A 20,837-nucleotide genomic window follows, 5' to 3' on the forward strand; every position below is an offset into this window, starting at 1 on the left:
GGATCCAGGACAGACCTCCAGTAGATGACACAAGAAATGAATTGCATTAGGGGCACTCAGCTGATGATTACTTGTTTGCAGGTGGGAATAAATTATCATACCTTAGGAAGTCTTGCGTGTTAACTGTAAAGCACTAAAGAATCTCATAATGTAGGCCTACTTGGAAGCTGCAACACCAACTTCTGCCAAGGACTAAGGAATCCCAACATCCTGCAACAGCTGAGTTGGAACTGTCTGTCCCTCTTCAGACCTGCCTGCTATACCAGCACTCACTGGTGAAAAATGCAAAGAGCTACAGAAACTGCCAACAACCACCCTCTGAAAAGCATCTCCTTGCCCACCTATAATTCCTGAGTAGAAAAAAAACAAAAGAATGAGTTGAATGCTTAAACCAGATGAAAGTTTGTTTTCCCAGACAACTCTAGCATCATTTATAGTTAGAAAAGGTCTAGCAGATTCAAGTCAAACCAAGTCCCAGCAACGAGAAGGAAGAACTTGACACAGAGTCCTATCAACTGATACTCACTGACAAAGGGAAAATTAGTTTTCTCCAAAGGAGTATCACCAGGTCTATCCACCACTCTTCAGGGCAGGCCCTATGCCCAGGAGTAGCTGGCTAACACAAAACAAATTTCATGTTTGTTTGTTTGTGGATTTTTTTGTTTGGGCATTTTGTCTTATTGATCTTATTTGCTTGTTTGATTTTCTTTCCTTTTGTTTGAGAGAGAGAGAGAGAGAGAGAGAGAGAGAGAGAGAGAGAGAGAGAGAGAGAGAAAGAAACAGATAGACAGACAGAAAGGGGTGGTAGTGTGGTAGCAAACACCTTTAGTCCACGCACTCAGGAAGCACATTCAGGTAGATCACTAAGTGTTTGGTGCCAGCCTGATCTACGAAAGCAAACACCGCTGCAAGGTCACAGCTGCCTGGGGTAAACAGCAACCCACTCTCAAAAAAACCAGAATGAGCCTGGTGGTGGTGGCACACGCCTTTAATTCCAGCACTTGGGAGGCAGAGGCAAGCAGATCTCCGTGAGTTCAAGACCAGCCTGGTGTGGGAGAATTATCTGTATTCTGTTAATCATGTATTTTAATAAAACACTGATTGGCCAGGCAGGAAGTAGAGGCAGGTCAACCAGACAGGAAGTAGAGGCGGGGCAATGAGAATAGGATAAGGCTAGGGAGGAGAAAGCTTGCTCAGCCACTCCTGCGCAGACCACTGAAGAGGCAGCATGTAACTTGCCCAGCTGAAAAAGGTACCAAGCCATATGGCTAATGTAGATAAGGATAAAGGGGTAACATAAGTTATAAGAGCTAATAAGTAGCCTGACCTAATGGACCAATCAGTTTATAACCTAATGTAGACTCTGTGTTATTTTCTTTGGGGTTTGCCGGCTGTGGGGTACCAGGCGGGACGGAAACCCCAACAAGCCGGCCCCCTCATGTTACAATGTTACACCAGCCTGGTCTACAAGAGCGAGTTCCAGGACAGGCACCAAAGCTACAGAGAAACCCTGTCTTGAAAAACCAAAAAACAAACAAACAAACAAACAAAAAACCAACAACAAAAAAACCCACACAAAAAAACCAACCAAACAGAAAACCAAAATGATATAGAACGTATTACAAATATTAGTTAAGTATACCCTAGAGACCAAAGGCTCTAGGCATAACAGGTGGCTGTTATGATGTGTGATTCCCCTCTGTATGCTGTAATAATCATTAATGAACAAAAAACAACCTTGGTCTGTTGATAGGGAAGAACTTAGGTAGGCAGGGAAAACTAAACTGAATGCTAGGAAAAAGAAGGCAGAGTGAGAGACGTCATGTAGTCCCACAGAAGACAGACGCTGGGAACTTTACTGGGTAAGCCACAGCCACGTGGCGATACACAGATTAATGGAAATGGGTTAAATTAATATGTAAGAGTTAGTCAATAAGAAGCTAGAACTAATGGGCCAAGCAATGATTTAATTAGTAAAGTTTCTGTGAGATAATTTCGGGGCTGAGCAGCTGGGCCTCCTTCAACACTGGTATGCACAAAAGGGTACAGAGAAGTAATGAAAACCTTATAACTGTCCTGTACAGGTCTTGTAGTACTGCACTTATAAGTTTGTGAATGGTCCTTGTAAACTGTACTTTAAGGATACAGGCTGGGTGTAAAAGGCACACCTGTGATTCTTGCTTGGGAGCTGGAGACAGGAAGATGAAGTTCAACCTCACCCATAGCTACACAGTGAGTCTGAGATCAGTCTAGGCTACATGAGATCCTGTTGGGGGATCCCTAGGGAGGGAATCACACAGAAAGGAAAGAAAGGAGGAGCTAGGCAAGGTGCCATATATTATAAATACCAGCACTCCAGAGGATGCAGAGGCAGATGAATGTGAGTTCATGGCAAGCCTGGTCTATAGAGCGAGTTCCAGTATAACTAGGGCTACACAATAAGACTCTGTCTCGAAAGAAAGAAAGAAGGAAAGAAAGGAGGGAGGGAGGGAGGGAGGGAGGGAAGGAAGGAAGGAAGGAAGGAAGGAAGGAAGGGGAAGGAGAAAGAGAGAGAAGGAGAGCAGACATGCATAATAGGTAGGAAAATAATATTAAATACATGAGTGATCTTACATTATTTTTCTATAAAATCTCATCTGTAGACACTCCAAAGCAAGCAAACGTAATGAAGATAACAATCATAGTATCAGGGGATGGGTCAGGAGCCACAAACAGGGAATCTGGACCTTGGTAGTGCTTATGCAGATAAACACACACACACACACATATGTATATGATTTTACACACACACACACACACATGTATGTATATATATGAATAGACACACACACACATAAAATTGTGTCTAGCACCCAATCTATACCTAGTCTATGCCAAGCATTGAGCTAAGGAACATAGCTATAATCAAGATTAACAAATAGATTATCTAGGAATCCACAACCTGGTAGAAACATGGGAAACATCCATATTTTTACGAAAGCAACATCACACAAAGAAATAATGCCTTCTCTAAAACACGCCCCAAGTAGTCACCACAGGAAGTGCATTGGCAGCAGACGCCGGTCTTTACTCACCCATCATAGTAAATGTCTTCCCTGAGCCAGTCTGCCCGCTGAAAGATAAAAGTTTGATGTGTTATTTTCACACATAAAATTCCGACTATCCTCCTATTTAGTATGGTCTACTAAGATGGAATGGGATGATCCTTTCCAAACTGCTCTGCAACCTTCTTTTCCCTTCATTAACTGTACCTCATTTTGTATAAATAGCTACAATAGTATGCTATGGACACAGAATCTTCTAGCATAAGTTATTCAACCAGAACCAAGCAGACTTTTGTTTCTAATTTTTGCTAAATAATGTAGCAATTTTGAAGTTCTCTGCCTGGAAAAGACATTTAAATGTCTATTAAGTTTAAGGACTGCACCTGGCGAAAAATGCCTTTAATCCCAGTATGAGGCAGAGGCAGGCAGATCTGAGATCTGAATGATCACCCAACCAATAAATCATTTGTTTATCTCCAAGTTCTACCCACAAATATAAAAGAGAATTTGATTAATATATTAATGAGTGAATCTTAGCATAAATATTCCTACAAAGCTGGACATAACGGTGTGTGCCTTTAATCCCAGTACTCAGGACGCAGAGGCAAGCAGAGTTTTCTGAGTTCAAGGTCTATATGTCAAGTTCCAGGATAGCCAGAGCTGCATAGAGAGACCCTTCCTCTAAATAAACAAACACAAAAATAAACAAGCAAGCAAGCCAGCCTCCAGAGTCTCCAACCAAAACAGTTCTGAAGACAGGCAATCTGTTGCAACTGTGGCTATCTCAAGGTCATTTTGAATTTCACCATTTAAATTAATCTATGGAAAAATTCTCGCTGCTATGGGAAGACATGAGAGAATAGCTTTCTATCTCGTGTCTATGTGAGTGAGTGCACAGTCTACAGAAACCAGGAAAATAAAACAGGACCACTGCCAGGACAGGGGTTAGGGAGCAAGAAAACAGCAGGTTACAAATGGTCTGACCCGGGAAATGGGATAGGGCAGGCTCTTTGAGGAGGCAGGATGGAGGTAAAGACAGAAGGAGGGAGGAATGTAAAATAACAATATGGAGGTCTGAAAAAGCCATAAGGAATCATACTATTAATTATTTACTTAAAAAAAGACTACAATACACGAAATGCCATGTATATAATTTATATATAAATAGATTACCTAACAAAAATCTAAAACCCCAATACCAGACATGAGAAACCCTCTTTTGAGTTGTTGGGCAGGGGTGTCCAAGAGACTCCCAGAAGACACAACCTATTGCTGTTGCCCTTGGTTACCCTCCTAGAGAAGGAAGGTCATTCCCTATTGCTGAAGACACCATGTACTTTAGAACAGGTCCAGACAGCCCTGAGCTGGGAGATCTGAAGGTCTTCTCCCTGCAGACGGGTTCTCATGGTGCTGGAGGGCACACGGAAAGGGAATTGCACATTAACACTTTACAGCTAATAGGTTTCTCACAGTGATACCTATTAATTCTGAAACTATTTTACATGTATCCTAAGGTTGAATAGGTTAGTAAAGGGATGACAGACAGGAAAAGGTTTATTACCAACGGCAAGGGTGGTAAACAAGAAAGAAAGACTCGAATAAACCCAGTGGTTACTGGGTTAGAGCCAGACATCAGTATAAACTCATGTTTAGCATGATATCTACATGAGCAGATGATACAGAAACAATTCCATATCTCTCTGCTGACACAAGGGTACGTACATATATTTCCTAGCCCTGTCTGCTGAGAAAGCCTCAAAGCAGTCACTGTCCAATAGCAATAAATACATCTCAGGGGCCAGATCTTGGTTTCTCATTACTATGTTCCAACAAAAGGAACCAGGGTCTTAATGGTTCTAGAACGGGTTTAGGGAAAATATAAGCGCTTAGAAAGTCAGGTAGCGTGATAAAGCAAGAAACGTGCTCAAAACTCACAGGACAGAATATGTCAGGGGGTACAGAAACTTCAAAATGCTCCTAGTGACCAAGGATGGAGCAAGATGAGCAACATAAAGACTATAGCACAGGAGTACAACCCAAAGTGTAATACAAATATACATGACTATAGATCATATAAATGGACGAATAAAGAAAACAGACAAACCTTTCTTTCAGAAAAATTTCAAATATCATTCTTCTCTCCAAAAGACAGAGCTCAACCCACTCACCTTGATCACCCTGGTCTGGCTGACCTACAACAGGCACCTCTACAAATCCAGAGCCTTTGTCAGGGACAGACAAAAGTCAGAAAGAGTCACTGCACTGCAGTGGCTCTGAGCCACATAAGCTGAATGGTCTCTAAGCTGGGAAAGGGAAAAATATTCTGTACAGCTGCCTGGAGGAATGAAGCTCCAGTAACAGCTTAATCTTAGCCCAGTAAGATCCATGTGGAACTTTTGACTTAAGTAAAATAAATCAGTAATTTTATGCCACTAGTTTGGGGTGACTTATTAATGCAGCAACAAGAAGGAACTACTACAAGCACTATCATACCTTTATATGTAGACAGACAACAACTTACTATGCAAAGATGGTCCCATTATAACCGCTCATGCAAGACGCCACAATGCTTTTGGCCACTGTTGAGAACACAGACTCCTACAAATAATAAGCACCAAACATGTTAAATAAAAACACTTCTAATCTATGTCTCATGTTATAAAAACTGACTGCTTGGACTTTAAGGCCTATGATTACTTGATGGTTGCATCTACTTAGGAAAAATGGGTAAACCACAAAAGATGATAAAAGGTAGAACTATTGATATTGTTAGGTCCATTAATCTCCAATACAGTCATAGATTGAAAGTGCATCTACTGCTTTGGAGCAACGCGACCAGGGAAAGGTTCAGAGAAACCTAACACAGTGTCTCAACTTTATGGTTTCAGCCTTATCAATTTCTATAACACAGTTTTGCTATTTTTAAAGTGTTGATATTATTTACAAATGCATTTCAATTCTTTGGGTTTACATACATATTTATGTACAGATGTGTGCATGCATACGTTGGGGTGCACATGACACTGTGGCTGTTGCTCCTCGGGTGCTGCCCACTGTAGTTTTTTGTTTAATTTTGAGACAAAGTCAACTCAACAAGTAGACTAGTCAGGCTGACCACTGAGTCCCAGTGATCCACATTTCTGCCTTCCCACCACTTGGATTACAAGTGTAGACCACCAAATCTGTCTTTGTTCATACATGGGATCACAGGATGAAACTTGGGTCCTTCGTACTTTAGTGATTCCACTATCTCCCAATCATTTCAGTTTTTTTAGTAAAAAAGAAAATTTTCTTAAAAAAAAAAAAGAAGAAGAAGAAGAAGCAAGCAGGGCATAGTAATAAAGACCTTTAAACCCAGCAACTGGGAGGCAGAGTGCAAGGCCAGCTTGGACTGCATAGTGAATTCCAGGACAGCCAGAGTTACACAGTAAGACCCTGTCCCAGGGGAAAAAACTCGCAGGTGACTGGAGACACAGCTCAGTAATTAGGAGAACTACAGGCTGCTCTTCCAGAGGACACTACTTTGATTCTCAGTGCTCACATGGCGGACCCATAGCCACAGTAACTCTAGTTCTAGTCGCAGAAGGCACTGGACACACATGTGGTGCACAGACATATATGCAGGCAAAATACCTATACACATAAAATGGAGAGTTGGCTCAGTTAAGAGCACGCATTGCTTTTGTATAGGACCTATGTTTGATACCCAGAATGCACATGGTGGGTCACAATCATCCATAACTCCAGTTCCAGGGTATCTGACACCCTCTTTTGACCTCCAAGGACATCAGGCATGTGCACACAACACATACATATGTACATACATGCAGGTAAAATACTCAATACATATAAGAAAAACATTTTAAATGCATGTATCAAATTTTACATATTACATACAAATATTATTCTGTTAGTACAAAATTCACAGTTCTATATTTTCTTCACTTATTTTGTCATTAGTTTGTACTAAAAGTATTTTTATTTTATTTTTACTTATAGGTAGATGCAGTTTATCAACAATGCAAGATTTCCTAAACCTACACTGTCCATAAGCTATGTGTGGCTACTGAAAGCCTGATGTAGGTTACTAATCCAAACAGACATGTTGTATAGGTGTGAAATACATAGGAGATGCTCTTCAAATGGGAAATACCTTTGCTCTTTTGAGACAGGGTTTCTCTGGTAACTCACTCTGTAGACCAGGCTGGCCTTGAACTCAAGAGATCTGCCTGCCTCTGCCTCCCAAGTGCTGTTGGAATTAAAGGCATGAGCTACCACCGCGTGGCCAGGAAAATCTTTTAATAATAGCTACATTAATTACATATTGAAGTGGTATTTTGGACACATTTACTTAAGTAATATACCATTAATAATTAATGTTGTCTGTTTCTTGTCTGCCCACTGTGTCACTAAGATATTTTAAATTATAGTGTAGCTCATGTTATATTTGCATTGACTGTCAGTTCCCAAGCTGAAAAAAAAAAAAGACCTAAGGGCTGGAGAAATGGCTCAGTGGTTAAGAGCACTGACTGCTCTTCCAGAGGACCCAGGTTCAATTCCCAGCACCCACATGGCAGCTCACAACTGTCTGAAAATCCAGTTCCAGGGGATCTGACACCTTCATACCAATGCACATAAAATAAAGATAAATAAATCATAAATTTTTAAAAAAGACCTAAATATTTTACAAATAAGCAAACAAATGTCAAGTGTATAATAAAGACCTATGAGGGCCTGGAGACTTGATTCATTCAGCAGAGTGCTTGCCCCAGCACCACACACACCAGGCATCATGGTACACACGTGCAATCCCAGCACCACACACACTAGGCATCATGGTACATGCCTGCAATCCCAGCACCACAAACACCAGGAAACACGGAACACGCCTGCAATCCCAGCACCACACACACCAGGCATCACAGTTCATGCCTGCAAAATCCCAGCACCACACACACCCGGCATCATGGTACATGTCTGTAATCCCAGCACTCAGGAGCTGGCGGCCACCAGATCTGAAGTCTAAGGTCATCTTTGCTACACAGTGTGCTCCAGACTCGTGTGAGATACACAAGACCCTATCTCAAAACAAAAAAATAAAGACCTGTGATGTCTGACACAGTAACCATTAGCTGCATGTGACTAACCTGAATCATCTAACATACTAGCCATATTTCAAATGTTTAAGAGACATGAATGGCTAATGTATGCAAGTAATCAAATTTTAAATTTTATTTAGTTTTAATTAACTTTAATTCACCACATGGCAGAAGTTACTGTAGCAGGTCAAATATTGAACACTTCCACCACTGCAGAAAGTTCTGTTAGACAGTGGTATTAGATTTTAATTAAATTGGATTTAATTAGAAAAGCAGTTATCAAAGTGTGGTAGTGGCACAGGCCTTTAATACCAGTACTCCAGAGGCAGAGGTGGCGGATCTCTGTGAGTTCAAGGCCAGTCTGGTCTACTGAGTGAGTTCCAGGACAGCCAGGACTACGCTGAGAAACCCTGTCTCAAAGGGGAGAAGGAAAAAAAAAAGGATGAATGGAAGGAAGGTAAAGCAAAGCAGCTTCTCCCATAACAGTATCTTCTTTATGTGGGTTCTGGGGTTTGAACTCAGCTAGTGTTACCTTTGAGGCAGTGATTTCATACATGGAGTCATCTTCAGAAGTCCACAGTCATCTTAAACCCTTAAACTAGAAAGTCAGCTGTATTTGGGGATTGTTTAAGTGGCTCTGAAATCTTCATTTATCTTCATCAGTATTATAAAAAGAAACATAAAACAGCTTTGTCTGATTCTTGGACAAAGCTTGAAGAATAAAGAAGACAACTGCTTAACAAAACTAGATTAAAAATATTTATGAAAGTTTTAGCTTTCTTATCTGAAATCTACACAACTAAAAAGTGATCAGGAATTGAATTCCAACAAACAAAGCCTCATATATTCCTAGTGAAAGGGTAAGTTTCCAACGACCACTACCTGAGTGGCATCCATGCCTGCAACATAATCAAACACAAAGGTCTTGGGGTCTGGGTTGGAGTGCAGCCGGAGCGTAGTTGGGGAGAGCACAGACAGGCATAAGCTGTGCTCTCCATCTGAAGGTCCTGGGCCTTCTGCAGGAGGACGAATTCTCACAAAAACTTTGATGGCATCACCTTCATTACTAAAGACCAAAACAAAATGTAACAGGTAAGTTTGCGGGGGAAAGGAGACTATAAATAAATAACTGAATCTCAAATTGCCTGTCACATTACTATAATGAGTCCAAGTCTTAGGCCTACGCCATAGAAATTTACTCCTTTAAAATTTTCACATAACTCACACCCTTTGCAGATACCCTCACAAACCATTACAGAAAATAAAATCAAAGGCAGCTACTTCAAGGAGCTCAGCATTGCTTTCCTGCTATTGCCCTCTTACTAGTACCTACTAATAAGCCTTCCCAAGGAATTATCAGGTCATTCACTCCATATTTTTGCAGGGAAACTGGAAGGGAAACATTGGGAAGTATGCAACTGTCCTCTACTTCCAGCTGGCTGAAGACAAGCTAAATATGCCTCTCTGAACATACTACACAGTTATCTACTATATACTTCATTTTTCTTACCAGCAAGACTTTTTCTTACCTTGGCTGGGTGGAATGAGAATTTGTCCCATTTCGTAACTCAGCTAGAAAAAGAAGATAAGAGATCTGTAAGGATAAAAGCACAAGAATAAAACTGAAACTCTTACCTCAGGAATTAGGCCACAACTCCTTGAGGCCTGACCTCCATAACTTAACATGTCTTGTATAGACAGCATGGTGCCTAAGTTCTAATAAAAATGATCCACACTTTAAACTTTCCGAGCTAAAGAGACAGTGAGAAGCCTGCCTATCTATCCCAGTCTGGACCCTACACAAATGGTTCCTGAGACTAAGTAGCTTTCTCCTCAACTACGATAAAACTTCTGCCCTCTCTCTGCCCTGGTCTCCCCTCAAAATCTGGCCGAGGAAACTGATGTGCTGTCTTCTTACAGCGTATCTAAAGAACTTCTCTGTATGCTTTTGTGAACTGGGTAAATTCTTTACCACCTGTATAAAAATGGTTATATGCCATTTTTTAACAAAATCATTAAAGGTAATTATAACTGCATTTATATACTAACTGCAAAGCCTAGGCTGGGTGACCAACAAAGGACAAAAAATTCATTATGGAAATCTCTTCAGTTATTGATACTCCTTGACTTTCTCAGATCCCTTATATCCGCATCCAAATCTTGGCCTCATTTCTCCTCCCCATTCTATCCCAGTCCATTATACTGGTAACCATATCCAGTCTCATGAGTTTAAATGTTAGGTATACATTGATGATTTTCAAATTAATAATTAATTAGAGACAGTGACTCAATGTTTCAGATTTAATGTGTCCAAAACTGAGCTCTCTCCACCATTGCAAACAAGCGGCAGTGATCATGAGCCCATGCTCATGACCCACAGTCTTGACAAAACTGATGAAATTTGGGATAGGGGAGTAACACATCTAAACACACTAGAGACACTTGTGCCGCCATGTTGTAAAAATGGAGACAGTCTGTTCAAAGTGGGAAGTCAGACAAGAGAGTGACCTGAGATCCCAGTCCACTCCACCAGGAAAGGATCCATGAAACTGTCTCACAGCTGAATCTACATTCTCTTCCAATCTTGGTCTCACAGTGACAAATTTTAACATTGCGAAGGCACAATGGAGAGGAAATTAGGGTCTCCTCCTTTATAATACCTATCTTAGCCAAATTGTAAATATATCAATTTCCTTAGCAATTTCTGTTTCCTAATTTCTTTTGGAAGACAGGAAAACTGAGGCAGAAGATGTGGACCTAAGCTCCCGGTAACTCTGCGTCATCTCAGCAAATGACAACTCTTTCTAGTTTCTCAGGTCTTAAACCACAGAATCCCACTTGCTCTGTAACCATGGTTACCTATCCTTCAGACAATGAACTAACACTTCCCCAGCGTTCTCTAAAGGGTCTCATGCTGGGAAAAGGGAAAAGCTGAAGCCATGATGCCAGACAAGGGGAGGCAATTGCCTCCTGAGAAGAGATTCCCGAATTCTGACTGTCAGGACAGCCTGTAGGGCAGTTAGAACCCAGACAGTGATGGGTCAGTGAGGAATGGAAATCTTATGCCCTTGACCTGGTCTATTTAAACCTAAACTTCATGTCAGGACCCCAAACATGGACTGGGAGTCACCAAACCTCTTTGGTCTTCTTTCCTACAAGGTCCTTAGCTTTTCACTCTTATATGCTTATTTAATTGGCACACTAGAGACTGGTGGCCACGATTAGCCCAGTTAGGTTGGCCAGAGGCCCCTGCTCTGGCCCTAAAAACAACTCCACTCTTTCTCACTCTACATCTCCAATCTGTCAAAATCTATTGCCATCACTGGGGAATAAACAATTATCTTTTATGTAGGTTACTGTAAGTCTCCCTCCTTCTTTTACTCCCTTAGTCCTATCAACTGTCATGTTAACCTAGCTGGCAGAATGAGTCTGGTTTTTGTTTTGTTTTGAAGAGGTCAAAGAAGGGTAAAATAAGAAAGTTGACAGTGTGAGAATGAACTTCATTGACCCACAGTCTTGACAAACTGATGAAATTTGGGATAGGGAGTAACACATCTAGAAACATCTCTGAAGGCAAAGAGCAAACAAGAAACATCTACTCAAGAAAACTTTAAAATTCAGTCAGAAAGGTGAGTGTGTCATTTGAACCAAAATAGCCCCCTTCTCTTATAGCTAATATAGGTGTGAACTTCCCTACAGCACCCAAAAACTCAGCATCCCTCCCTCTGCAGTTCCCAACAGGAGGAATTCCTTCCCAGGAAGCAAGATACTGGAATTTCTCATTTGGTTTCTAGCTAGCTAGCCATTCCTGAGACTACGTCCAAGGCAAATATAGTAGAGAGAAGGGGGGAGTACTTCTCGTTCATGAACACAGGACCCCACCCCTGCCTGAACACAGCACATTAGAATGAGTGTCTTGCTCGCCCTTTCCCCAGTGGTTTCATACTAAGAAAGCAAACTCTCCAAGACCCTAGGCTGTTTATTGTTCCCTCCCACAACCAGAAAGAACACATCACTGAGACAAGACTGTCATTTACCCTATCCCCACCTCTACTGCTTAGGCAGAGAAAAAGACAGATTGATAGACCATCACAAACAGATGATAGACCATCACAAACAGATGATAGACCATCATAAACAGGCCACACTTCACAGCTTCTCAAAGAAGCTGATTCCATCTCTAACAGAGCATAGAGAAATTTAATTCTAGGTATTGTGGTTAAAGAAAAAAAGACTCAAGAGATCAGCTAAACTGCAGGCAGCTTTTCTGGAAAGAGCAAATGAGTAAATCTACTAGGGGCTTAAACCGGTTATAACAAATACCAAACTCATATCTCAGATCTTGTCCTTAAAAAAAAAAATCAACATTTAATTTGTAGTTATACCCTCAGGAACTTGTGCTATTCTGAAGTTTTTCCTCTAAGTTTAAATTATAGCAAAAAATAGAAAATGTCAACAAGCACATGAGCTATAGCAAGTCGTTTCTCTAGCCTCGCACCCAGAGGGCTGGGGCAGGAGACTCACAAACTTGAGGCCAGCCTGGGCTACACAGGAAAAAAAATCTATCTCCAAAGCTCCAAACTGAACAAAGCTTGGGGCAGCATTCCATCTTCTGCAGAGAGGAAGGCAAAGTCCTTACAGTCACCTCTGTGACTGACTTGTTCTGGGGGCGTCACCTTGCTCTGCCGCCCACCTCTCCACCTCAGTAAATCAGCTCCGGTCAGTTCTCAAACACACTTTATTTTAGTGCTTTTGTTCTTGCTGTGATGCCTTCTTACTATGCTTCTTCAAATTCTTCCTGTGTTTTTTCAAATAAAACCTTTAATTTTTTTTAACATTAAGGGCTGGAGAGACGGCACAGTGGCTAAGCGCACTGGCTGCTCTTCTAGAGGATCTCGGATCAATACCCAGCACCTGCATGACAGACGACAGCTGTCTATACCTACACTACCAAGGGATCCAGTACTCACTCCTAGCCTCCATGGGCCCTTCACACACATGATGCACATACACACATGAAGACAAAACATCCATACACATAATTTTTAAAATTTTAATCCATTAATTTTAATTTTAAAATTCTATCTATCTAACTATCTAATCTATCTATCTATCTACCTACCTACCTACCTATCTATCTATCTATCTATCTATCCATCATCTATCTATCGTGTGTGTAGGGTCAAGTTACAGAAGTCAGTTCTTGTTTCTATCACATGGGTTCTGAGCATGGAACTCAGGTGGTCAGACTTCATGGTAAGTGCCTTAACCCAATAAGTCATCTTTCCAGCCCTCAAATATAACCTAAATAAGGCATCCCACAATCACGCTATGTAATAGCATATATAATCTTCCTTTGTTGGCAACAAATTTACTCCAGGACCCCAGATACAAAACAAATCTATGGATGTTTAAGTCCTTTATATAAAATGATTGTTACTCCATATAAGCTATATACATCTTCTTACATATTTTAAAAGATCTCTAGATTCCTGTAATACCTAACAGAGTATAAACGATATCAGGTATATAGTTGTACTGTTTAAAGAATGACAAGAAAAGAATTCTATGCATATTCTATGCAGATGTGGAGCCCAAAGACACAGAAGGCCAGTTTCTTAACTGGCCCCACTTGTGCATTTTATCACACACTTCCCTTTCTGCTGTGGAGCTATCATTTTATACAGTGTAAACATGTATTACTCTCACTGGTTAATAAAGAGCTGACTGGCTGAAAGCTAGGCAGAATTTTCGGGGGCAGAGAAAATGCTGGGAAGAAGGGTAGAGTCTCGGGAGTCGCCAACCAGATGCAAGGAAGCAGGATGTGTACAAAATGAGGGTAACAAGCTATGAGCCACATCACAGTAAGTAAAGGAACAGAAATGGGTTAATTTAAAATGTAAGAGCTAGTTAGTAATAAGACTAAGCTATCAGTCAAGCATTTATAATTAATAATGAGTCTCTGTGTGATTATTTGGGAGCAGGCTGGTGGGACAGAGGTGACCAGTGGTCCTGATGATAAACTCGGTCTATAAATGGCTCCCTACACAAGGTGTCGGATATTGCAATTTCTTTTATTGGTTATTAAAGAATGAAACTCACAGATAAATATTGAAGAATACAATCTGAGAAAATCACAAACAACTGCAAAACACACCACTACCATTTACTTCCCCCACTCAAAAAAAGCACACAACCTTCCAGTCAGTCTACTCTTCTCAGGGGCCTCTCTTTCTAGAGCACATGGAGGGCGGGGAGCATGTGGACACACACACTCTATGATCCATTCCAACCAGCTGAAGGTGAATGCCACCTCTCCCATCACCTGTCAGACCAACACCTGACTCCATTGAATGTCAGACCACAACACAGACAAAATTTCCACACTTTTCTTGGCTCTGTTCAGCTTCAAAGAAACTGTTGTTGTTATTACTATCATAACACATATTATTCTTCCACCTTGTAAAGTAGATCCACAGTAACACACAATAACTATCTCTGAATGAATGAGACCAGAACAATAATAAGTTCCACGCATACATGAACTGAAAGCAAAAGGTTATCACAGAACTTTATTTCTGAAGATTATCCCTCAAATCAACACCTGTGAAGCAGGAAACAGACAAGACGACCAACCCACCACACTTCTGTACACAGTTCTCTCAAACGCTGGTGACAAACAGCACTTTTGTACCTGGAGCAAAAGTGAAAAGGAAGACAGACCAGGACACAAAAGGAAGGCTTTCATGTTTCAAAAGCTGAACTCTGAGTTCCTGCTTTGGCTTATCCTTATGAACAGAACACAGCCTTCCAATCTGTCAGCCATGACGGAGTAGCAAGGATGCAATGTACTTGTTTTAAGTGACCAGAAAACTGAACAAAAAAAAATCTGCAGCAAGTTCTGAGACACTGGACAACAGGCGGCATAGAAAAGAGATCCTGAGAGGAGGAAACAAAGACAGCGAGCCTTGGATCACAAGCCACAGTGCAGGCAGGAGAATCCAAGTAGAGCTTGCTGAACTAGCTGAGCTGAGGAGAAATGGTTTGGTTTGGGAAAGTAAATGCAGTTAGACTCTGTGGGACAAAAAACTGGAGAAGTTCATAAAGAGAGCAAGCTCTGGCTTTCCAGAGATCTCCTTAAGTACCCAGACATCAACAGGCAAGTTTTCAGTAAGTTAAGTGGATCCCAAAAGAAAATTCTTACCCGTCCCCAGTCCATCCCCAAAAGCAAAGCTACCTGAACAATGAGATAAAATGAAGAATTTCAGGGAGGAGGCCAGGGGTGCACACCTTAAATCCCAGCACTCCAGAGGCAGAGGCAGGAGGAGCTCTGAGCTACAGGCCAGCCCAGTGTCTACAGCAAGCATCAAACAGCTAAAACAATGCGGAGAGATCGCAACAAACTGTAGAGAAGTAGGCAGCTATGCATGATTCCTAACTGAAGTATATAGCCTTATCAGGTCACCATTCTCTGGATACATTTACTGTAAATTTTTTCAATTTTGAGGTCATCGATGTGTCTGCCTAAAAACATGTTAAAGACTATTCACAGATATTTTATTCATGTTAATTCGACCTAGAAACCCAAGTTCAAAGAGAGAGAGAAAGAGAAACCCCATCAAAAACAGAACAAATTGTAATATGCTTACCTAACAGAATACCAGAGAGCAATGAAAAAGACCTAGCTGCCGCTGCCTACCAAGGATGCTCACAGGCACAAAATTTCACAAGAGTCATTACAAGAAGAAAGAACGTATGTACCAACCACATGAGCTTCAAGAATAGATAAAACTGCTGAGTGGAGATAAGAAGCAGAATACTGGTGAGGCTGAGGTGGTTACTGACTACAGGGACAGCTCTATTCTATTCTATGGAATAGAATTCTATTCTATTCTATTCAAGACCATCCCTGGCTTCACAGAAATCTTAAGACCAGTCTGGTTTATGTGATACCTATTTTTAAAAAGGATTATAATAAATACTGTGATGATACAGAAAATAGGATGAGCATTTAAGATCCGTAACATTCGTATGCTTAAATTCCCTTAATACCGAAAGTGGCAGAGGAAAAGACTGCTTTAAGCTGAGAAAAAGAGTCACACTGAATTGTTCAGATAACGGTGTAATAGACTTAGAGGGAAATAATTACAATTGACAAAGAGGTACAAACATGAACACTATTGTAAAATTCAAACGTACAATTTCACAATTTTCTCAAGCATCTCCTCATTCCACTCTCAAATCTTAAAATCAGCCTTCAAAAACAGATGGCAGCACCCATACACAGCAGTTTACGACAACTCAGAACGCCAGCTCGTGATCTCCAACCACCCTCCCAAGGGCAGGCACCTTGACACATACACCATAAGTAAAAATAAAGAATTTAAAAAAGACAGCTTACAGAATTCTGCAACACAAGAAGTGGCACTTACATACAGTGGAGGTGGGGGATTAAATCAGTCTCTTCCGAATAAAAAGAGATTGAGAATGTGTATCGGTCTACCCATAAACTGCAGGTCCCTTTTCCATGGTTTTTATTCCAGCCACCATCTAGAGTCCAAAACCACTAACTAGAAAATTCAGAACTAAACAAATCGTCTTTTATTTGTTTATCTCGAGACAAGCTCTCAATATGAAGACTGGCCTTAAACAGCCCATTCTCAGTAGCACGTCCTGATACACAACTCCCTTTAGCCAGGGTCTTGGCCACACTATATATACCGCTCTCCTAATAGTCTCAGCCTTCCGTTATGAAAGCAACTAGCTAACTGACAATGCTTGCGTGCAAGTGTCTTTTGGAAACTAACTCTGTCACACTGTAGCATTTCTCTCACCATGCCTCTCATTTCAAAAGAAAAGACGGCTCTAAGAAACCCTTTCACATAACTTACTATTGTATATTATCACAATTGCTGTATATTATTATCAGCTTATCTCTGAGTATACTAGATTTACAGAGAACAGTTGTCTATAAATAGGGTTCTGTGTCATGATGCAATTCTGGATTCATGAATTCACGAAGTCTTGGCGGATGAAGTGGGAACTATTGTAAACAGATGGGTTGCAATTCGCTTTAAAAATCCCTCCTGAGGGCGGGCCACCGAAGGGAACGCAATTCCCTTTCCTTCGAGAAAGTCGGAAACGTGGAAGCAAGCAAGCAGCAGGTGGAGAGCACAAGGGTCCGCCCTCAGGACACTGACACAAGAAGAAGCCAGTAGGGACACAGCAGGGTGTGCAGCGCTGGGAAGGGCGCGAGGATGTGCAGGGGCTGAACCCGGACGCCTGAGCTCTGCGTGGAACTCGGGTTCCCCTCCGTGCGCGCCGCCGAGCCTCTAGCGGGGCGCCCTAGGAGCTGCCGTCCGCTGACACCGGGGTTTGCCAGCGGCCATGAGCTCACGAGGCAGGCTCACGACTTACCTTTGCAGCCCGGGGCCATGGCGACCTCCGCGCGGATTCGCGACCGCCGTGGCCGCTAGGATCCTCCCGCCAAGATGGCCACGGATTTGAATTTGGCGCCGCCCACGCGCCACGCCCCCGAGGGGTCGTGGTTGGTGACGTAAAGCGTGCGCCGACGTGAGAAGTGTGCGCGGGCGACGGCGCCTCTGCCCTGCCGGCTGGAGTGGGTGCTTTCCGTCGGAGCCGCCATGAGCAAGCGGAACCTGGTGTCGTACGTGCGGCCCGCCGAGCCCGCCTTCCTGTCCCGCTTCAAGGAGCGAGTCGGCTACCAGGAGGGGCCCACCGTCGAGACCAAGGTGAGCCAGCCGGAGTCGAGCCGCGTCGGACCCGCGTGCCCACGCCACTTCCGGCTCCTCTGGTTCACCCCCTCCCCCCCACTCGCGCGACCTGACCTAGCCAGCCGGGCCTCGGACCCCAGGTCTGGTCTCTTGCTCAGAGTGCTGTTTTTGGAGATGACCTAGCCCTCAGTAACTTAAGACGGCTTCCCCGTCCTTTTCTTTCTCTCTTCCGAATCTCACTTCACGTGAGCAAGATGATTGACAGCATCGTCCCCTTTTTCAGAGAAGGAAAGGGAGGCCACTTGTCTAAATGATTCGAATCTGGAGTCTTTTGGGGAACCATCCAGGATTAGAAGCAGAATCCCTGCTGTTTTCCAGGCTGCATGTCTCAGGATAGGGCGATGAAACAGTACTCATCAATGGAGTTTATCCAAAAACGACCGTAAACACGTTGTTGCCTAGTAGCTATGCACACGTCACACGTGCGGTTGTCTTCTAGAGGCTCTTTAGTCTTGAAGGCAACATAAGTAAGGGTTGGCGTGGAACAGCGTCGTGTCCTAGACACAATTTGAGAGACAAAGGAGGCAGAGGAGCGGAGATAGTCACGGACTGTTAAGTACTCAAGTTTAGAGTTTGGAGGGTGTGAACGTGACCTAGGATAAAGTATTGCAGTAGTCTAAGGCCAACTCACGCAGTGTGTTCCACATTACAAAATGAAGTACTGGGCAGTAATTTGAAAAATGAGATGAGGCGGGTGGTGGTGGCGAATGGGCCTTTAATCCCAGCACTCGGGAGGCAGAGGCAGGAGGATCTCTGTGAGTTCGAGGACAGCCTGGTCTACAGAGTGAGTTCCAGAACAGGCACCAAAGTTACAGAGAAACCTTTTCTCGAGAAAACCAAAAAAAATGAAAAAGAAAAAGAAAAAAAAATGAGACGATACTATATTTATGTCAGTGTATTATACAAAGACTTTTTTAGTTTAAAAATATATGGTGCCTAGCTTTTGAAAAATATGATTTGGCTGACAAAATATTACATTTATTACATGTGTACAATGAGTTCAGGGTACTGCTTGAGAAATTACAGAAGTTAGAGGCAGAGTTGTGTGTTTTTGGTGTTTTGTCTTTTGTCAAATTCAGACAAGACAGAAATGAAAAATATTGATTAGAAACAAAGAACCAGACTAGTTCGGTACTCCCTTGAGTGGTCTAGATGGAAGTGAGTGCCACTGGGCATGCCAGGGTGACCGGCAGGTAGACCTATGTTCTGTGTGGTAAGTTAGGCTCTTTGGAGTTAATTCATTTTATATTCGTTTCACGGACACCCATTTCACTTTAATAATTGTTGTCACAGTGGCTGTGGTTATGTTAAAGGTCAGCAACCTACACATTACATTTGATTTTCTGTAGAAAATCCAGCCTCAGCTCCCAGATGATGATGGGGACCGCAGTGACAAAGAAGATGAGCAGCCTCAAGTAGTGGTTTTAAAAAAGGGAGACCTAACAGCTGAAGAAGTCATGAAAATTAAAGCAGAAATAAAAGCTGCCAAAGCAGGTAATGTCCAAAAGTTATCTGTTTTTAAGGAGCATAAAGTAGGGTTTTGTTTTGTTTTTTAATTGAATAGAATGATTTGCTTGAAGAATGTGGCCTTTGTTTCAAGCATTGGCTATGGTGCCAGATGTGTAACCTTGTGCAAGTTCCCCACCAGTGACATAAAGACAATAAATGACCCTTCCTTGGTGTACTGTTTAAAGTAGCCATTTAACAAAATGGGTCAACCAGTGAGCAAAGATTTGTGTAATTAATTAGTGCTGAAGTGTAGTATGTTATGTAGTACACTTATATTGTTCCTAAATAGCTGTTACATTGTTTTAGGGAGAAATATTGTGGTTCCAAACACATTTCAGAATACAACCTGATGACCTGGAAAACAGCTCGGTGGTAGAGCACCTTCTTAGCATACGAGACCCTAAGTTCAGGTGTCACCTTCATCTTTACTGTCATCAGCTGGGGACTAAAATTATGGGACATGTTAGTGAGGTTTTATTGAGTGGTGGCTTGTGTTGGTTATGGTATAACCAGAAGCAGTAGAGCAGACTGAATTTCGTCAAGGACGTACTTAAGTACAATGTATGGCTTTCTTCTTAAGTACAATGTATGACTTTCTTGCCAATTGACTCTTGGTTAACAGCTAAATAATGAGAAGAAACTTCTCTAGCTTTTCTTTTCTTTTCTGTCACAGATGAAGAGCCACCTCCAGCTGATGGAAGAATCATGTATCGAAAACCAGTTAAGCGTTCCTCAGATGAAAAGTGTTCGGGTTTAACAGCAAGCTCCAAGAAAAAGAAAACAAATGAAGATGATGTAGATAGGCAGAGTTCAGTTAGAAAGAACTCACAAAAGCAAGTAAGAAACAGTAGTCTCCTTTCTTTTGACAATGAAGATGAAAATGAGTAAGTATAAACATTGTGGACTTGGTTTCCTTTAAAAGCAATGAGGTATTTTTTAAAACATTAATTTTCCTATATCTTAAAGTGACATTTTCCCCAAGTACTTCAGGTTCATTACAGAAAGCTTCAAAAATACAGAAGACAAACTTGAAATAAAACCCATCCAATAATGCCCCTTTGCTGGAAATGCTAGACATTCACTACTGCTAACATTTTATTACCTCCCACGTGTGGGTATGTATATATGTAAATTATATTTTTAAATAAAACTGAGATTGTCGTATATGTTCTGTGTCCTGCTTCTTACAATTACAGTGTTAGAATTTTGTTGCATATTTTAAAAATCTAGCATCAATAGCTCATAAAGTATGTTATAATAAATAGATGTCTTAATCACTGTGCTGCTGATGTAAAGAGACACCATACCCAAGGCAACTGTTATAAAAGAAAGCATTTAATTGGGGGCTTGCTTGCAGTTTGAGCTTAGTCATCCTGGCAGGAAGCATGGTG

At 41.8% G+C, this 20,837-nt stretch overlaps 2 protein-coding genes across 3 annotated transcripts in view; one reads left to right on the top strand and one right to left on the bottom strand.

Moving 5' to 3' along the window:
• Positions 1 to 17,674, bottom strand: part of Kif15 (kinesin family member 15) — a 56,845-nt gene extending 39,171 nt beyond the window's left edge. For both annotated transcript variants that reach the window (XM_048423294.3, XM_048423293.3), the window contains exons 1-5: positions 17,561 to 17,674; positions 9,673 to 9,715; positions 9,026 to 9,209; positions 5,566 to 5,642; positions 3,075 to 3,112 (exon numbers count right to left, since the gene is read on the bottom strand). In XM_048423294.3, the coding sequence (XP_048279251.3) occupies positions 3,075 to 3,112; positions 5,566 to 5,642; positions 9,026 to 9,209; positions 9,673 to 9,715; positions 17,561 to 17,579 (361 nt within the window). In that variant the 5' untranslated portion in view covers positions 17,580 to 17,674. The remainder of the gene's footprint in view (positions 1 to 3,074; positions 3,113 to 5,565; positions 5,643 to 9,025; positions 9,210 to 9,672; positions 9,716 to 17,560) is intronic.
• Positions 17,675 to 17,720: 46 nt separating this feature from the next.
• On the top strand, positions 17,721 to 20,612 carry Kiaa1143 (KIAA1143 ortholog). Its single transcript, XM_048423295.2, has 3 exons — positions 17,721 to 17,895; positions 19,287 to 19,431; positions 20,120 to 20,612. Exons 1-3 carry the CDS (start codon positions 17,788 to 17,790, stop codon positions 20,332 to 20,334), a joined length of 468 nt encoding a protein of 155 aa, XP_048279252.1. The 5' UTR covers positions 17,721 to 17,787; the 3' UTR covers positions 20,335 to 20,612.
• The last annotated feature ends 225 nt before the right edge of the window (positions 20,613 to 20,837 follow it).

The sequence above is a fragment of the Myodes glareolus genome, chromosome 4, assembly GCF_982192425.1.
Source record: "Myodes glareolus chromosome 4, mMyoGla1.1, whole genome shotgun sequence".
Taxonomy (NCBI): domain Eukaryota; kingdom Metazoa; phylum Chordata; class Mammalia; order Rodentia; family Cricetidae; genus Myodes; species Myodes glareolus.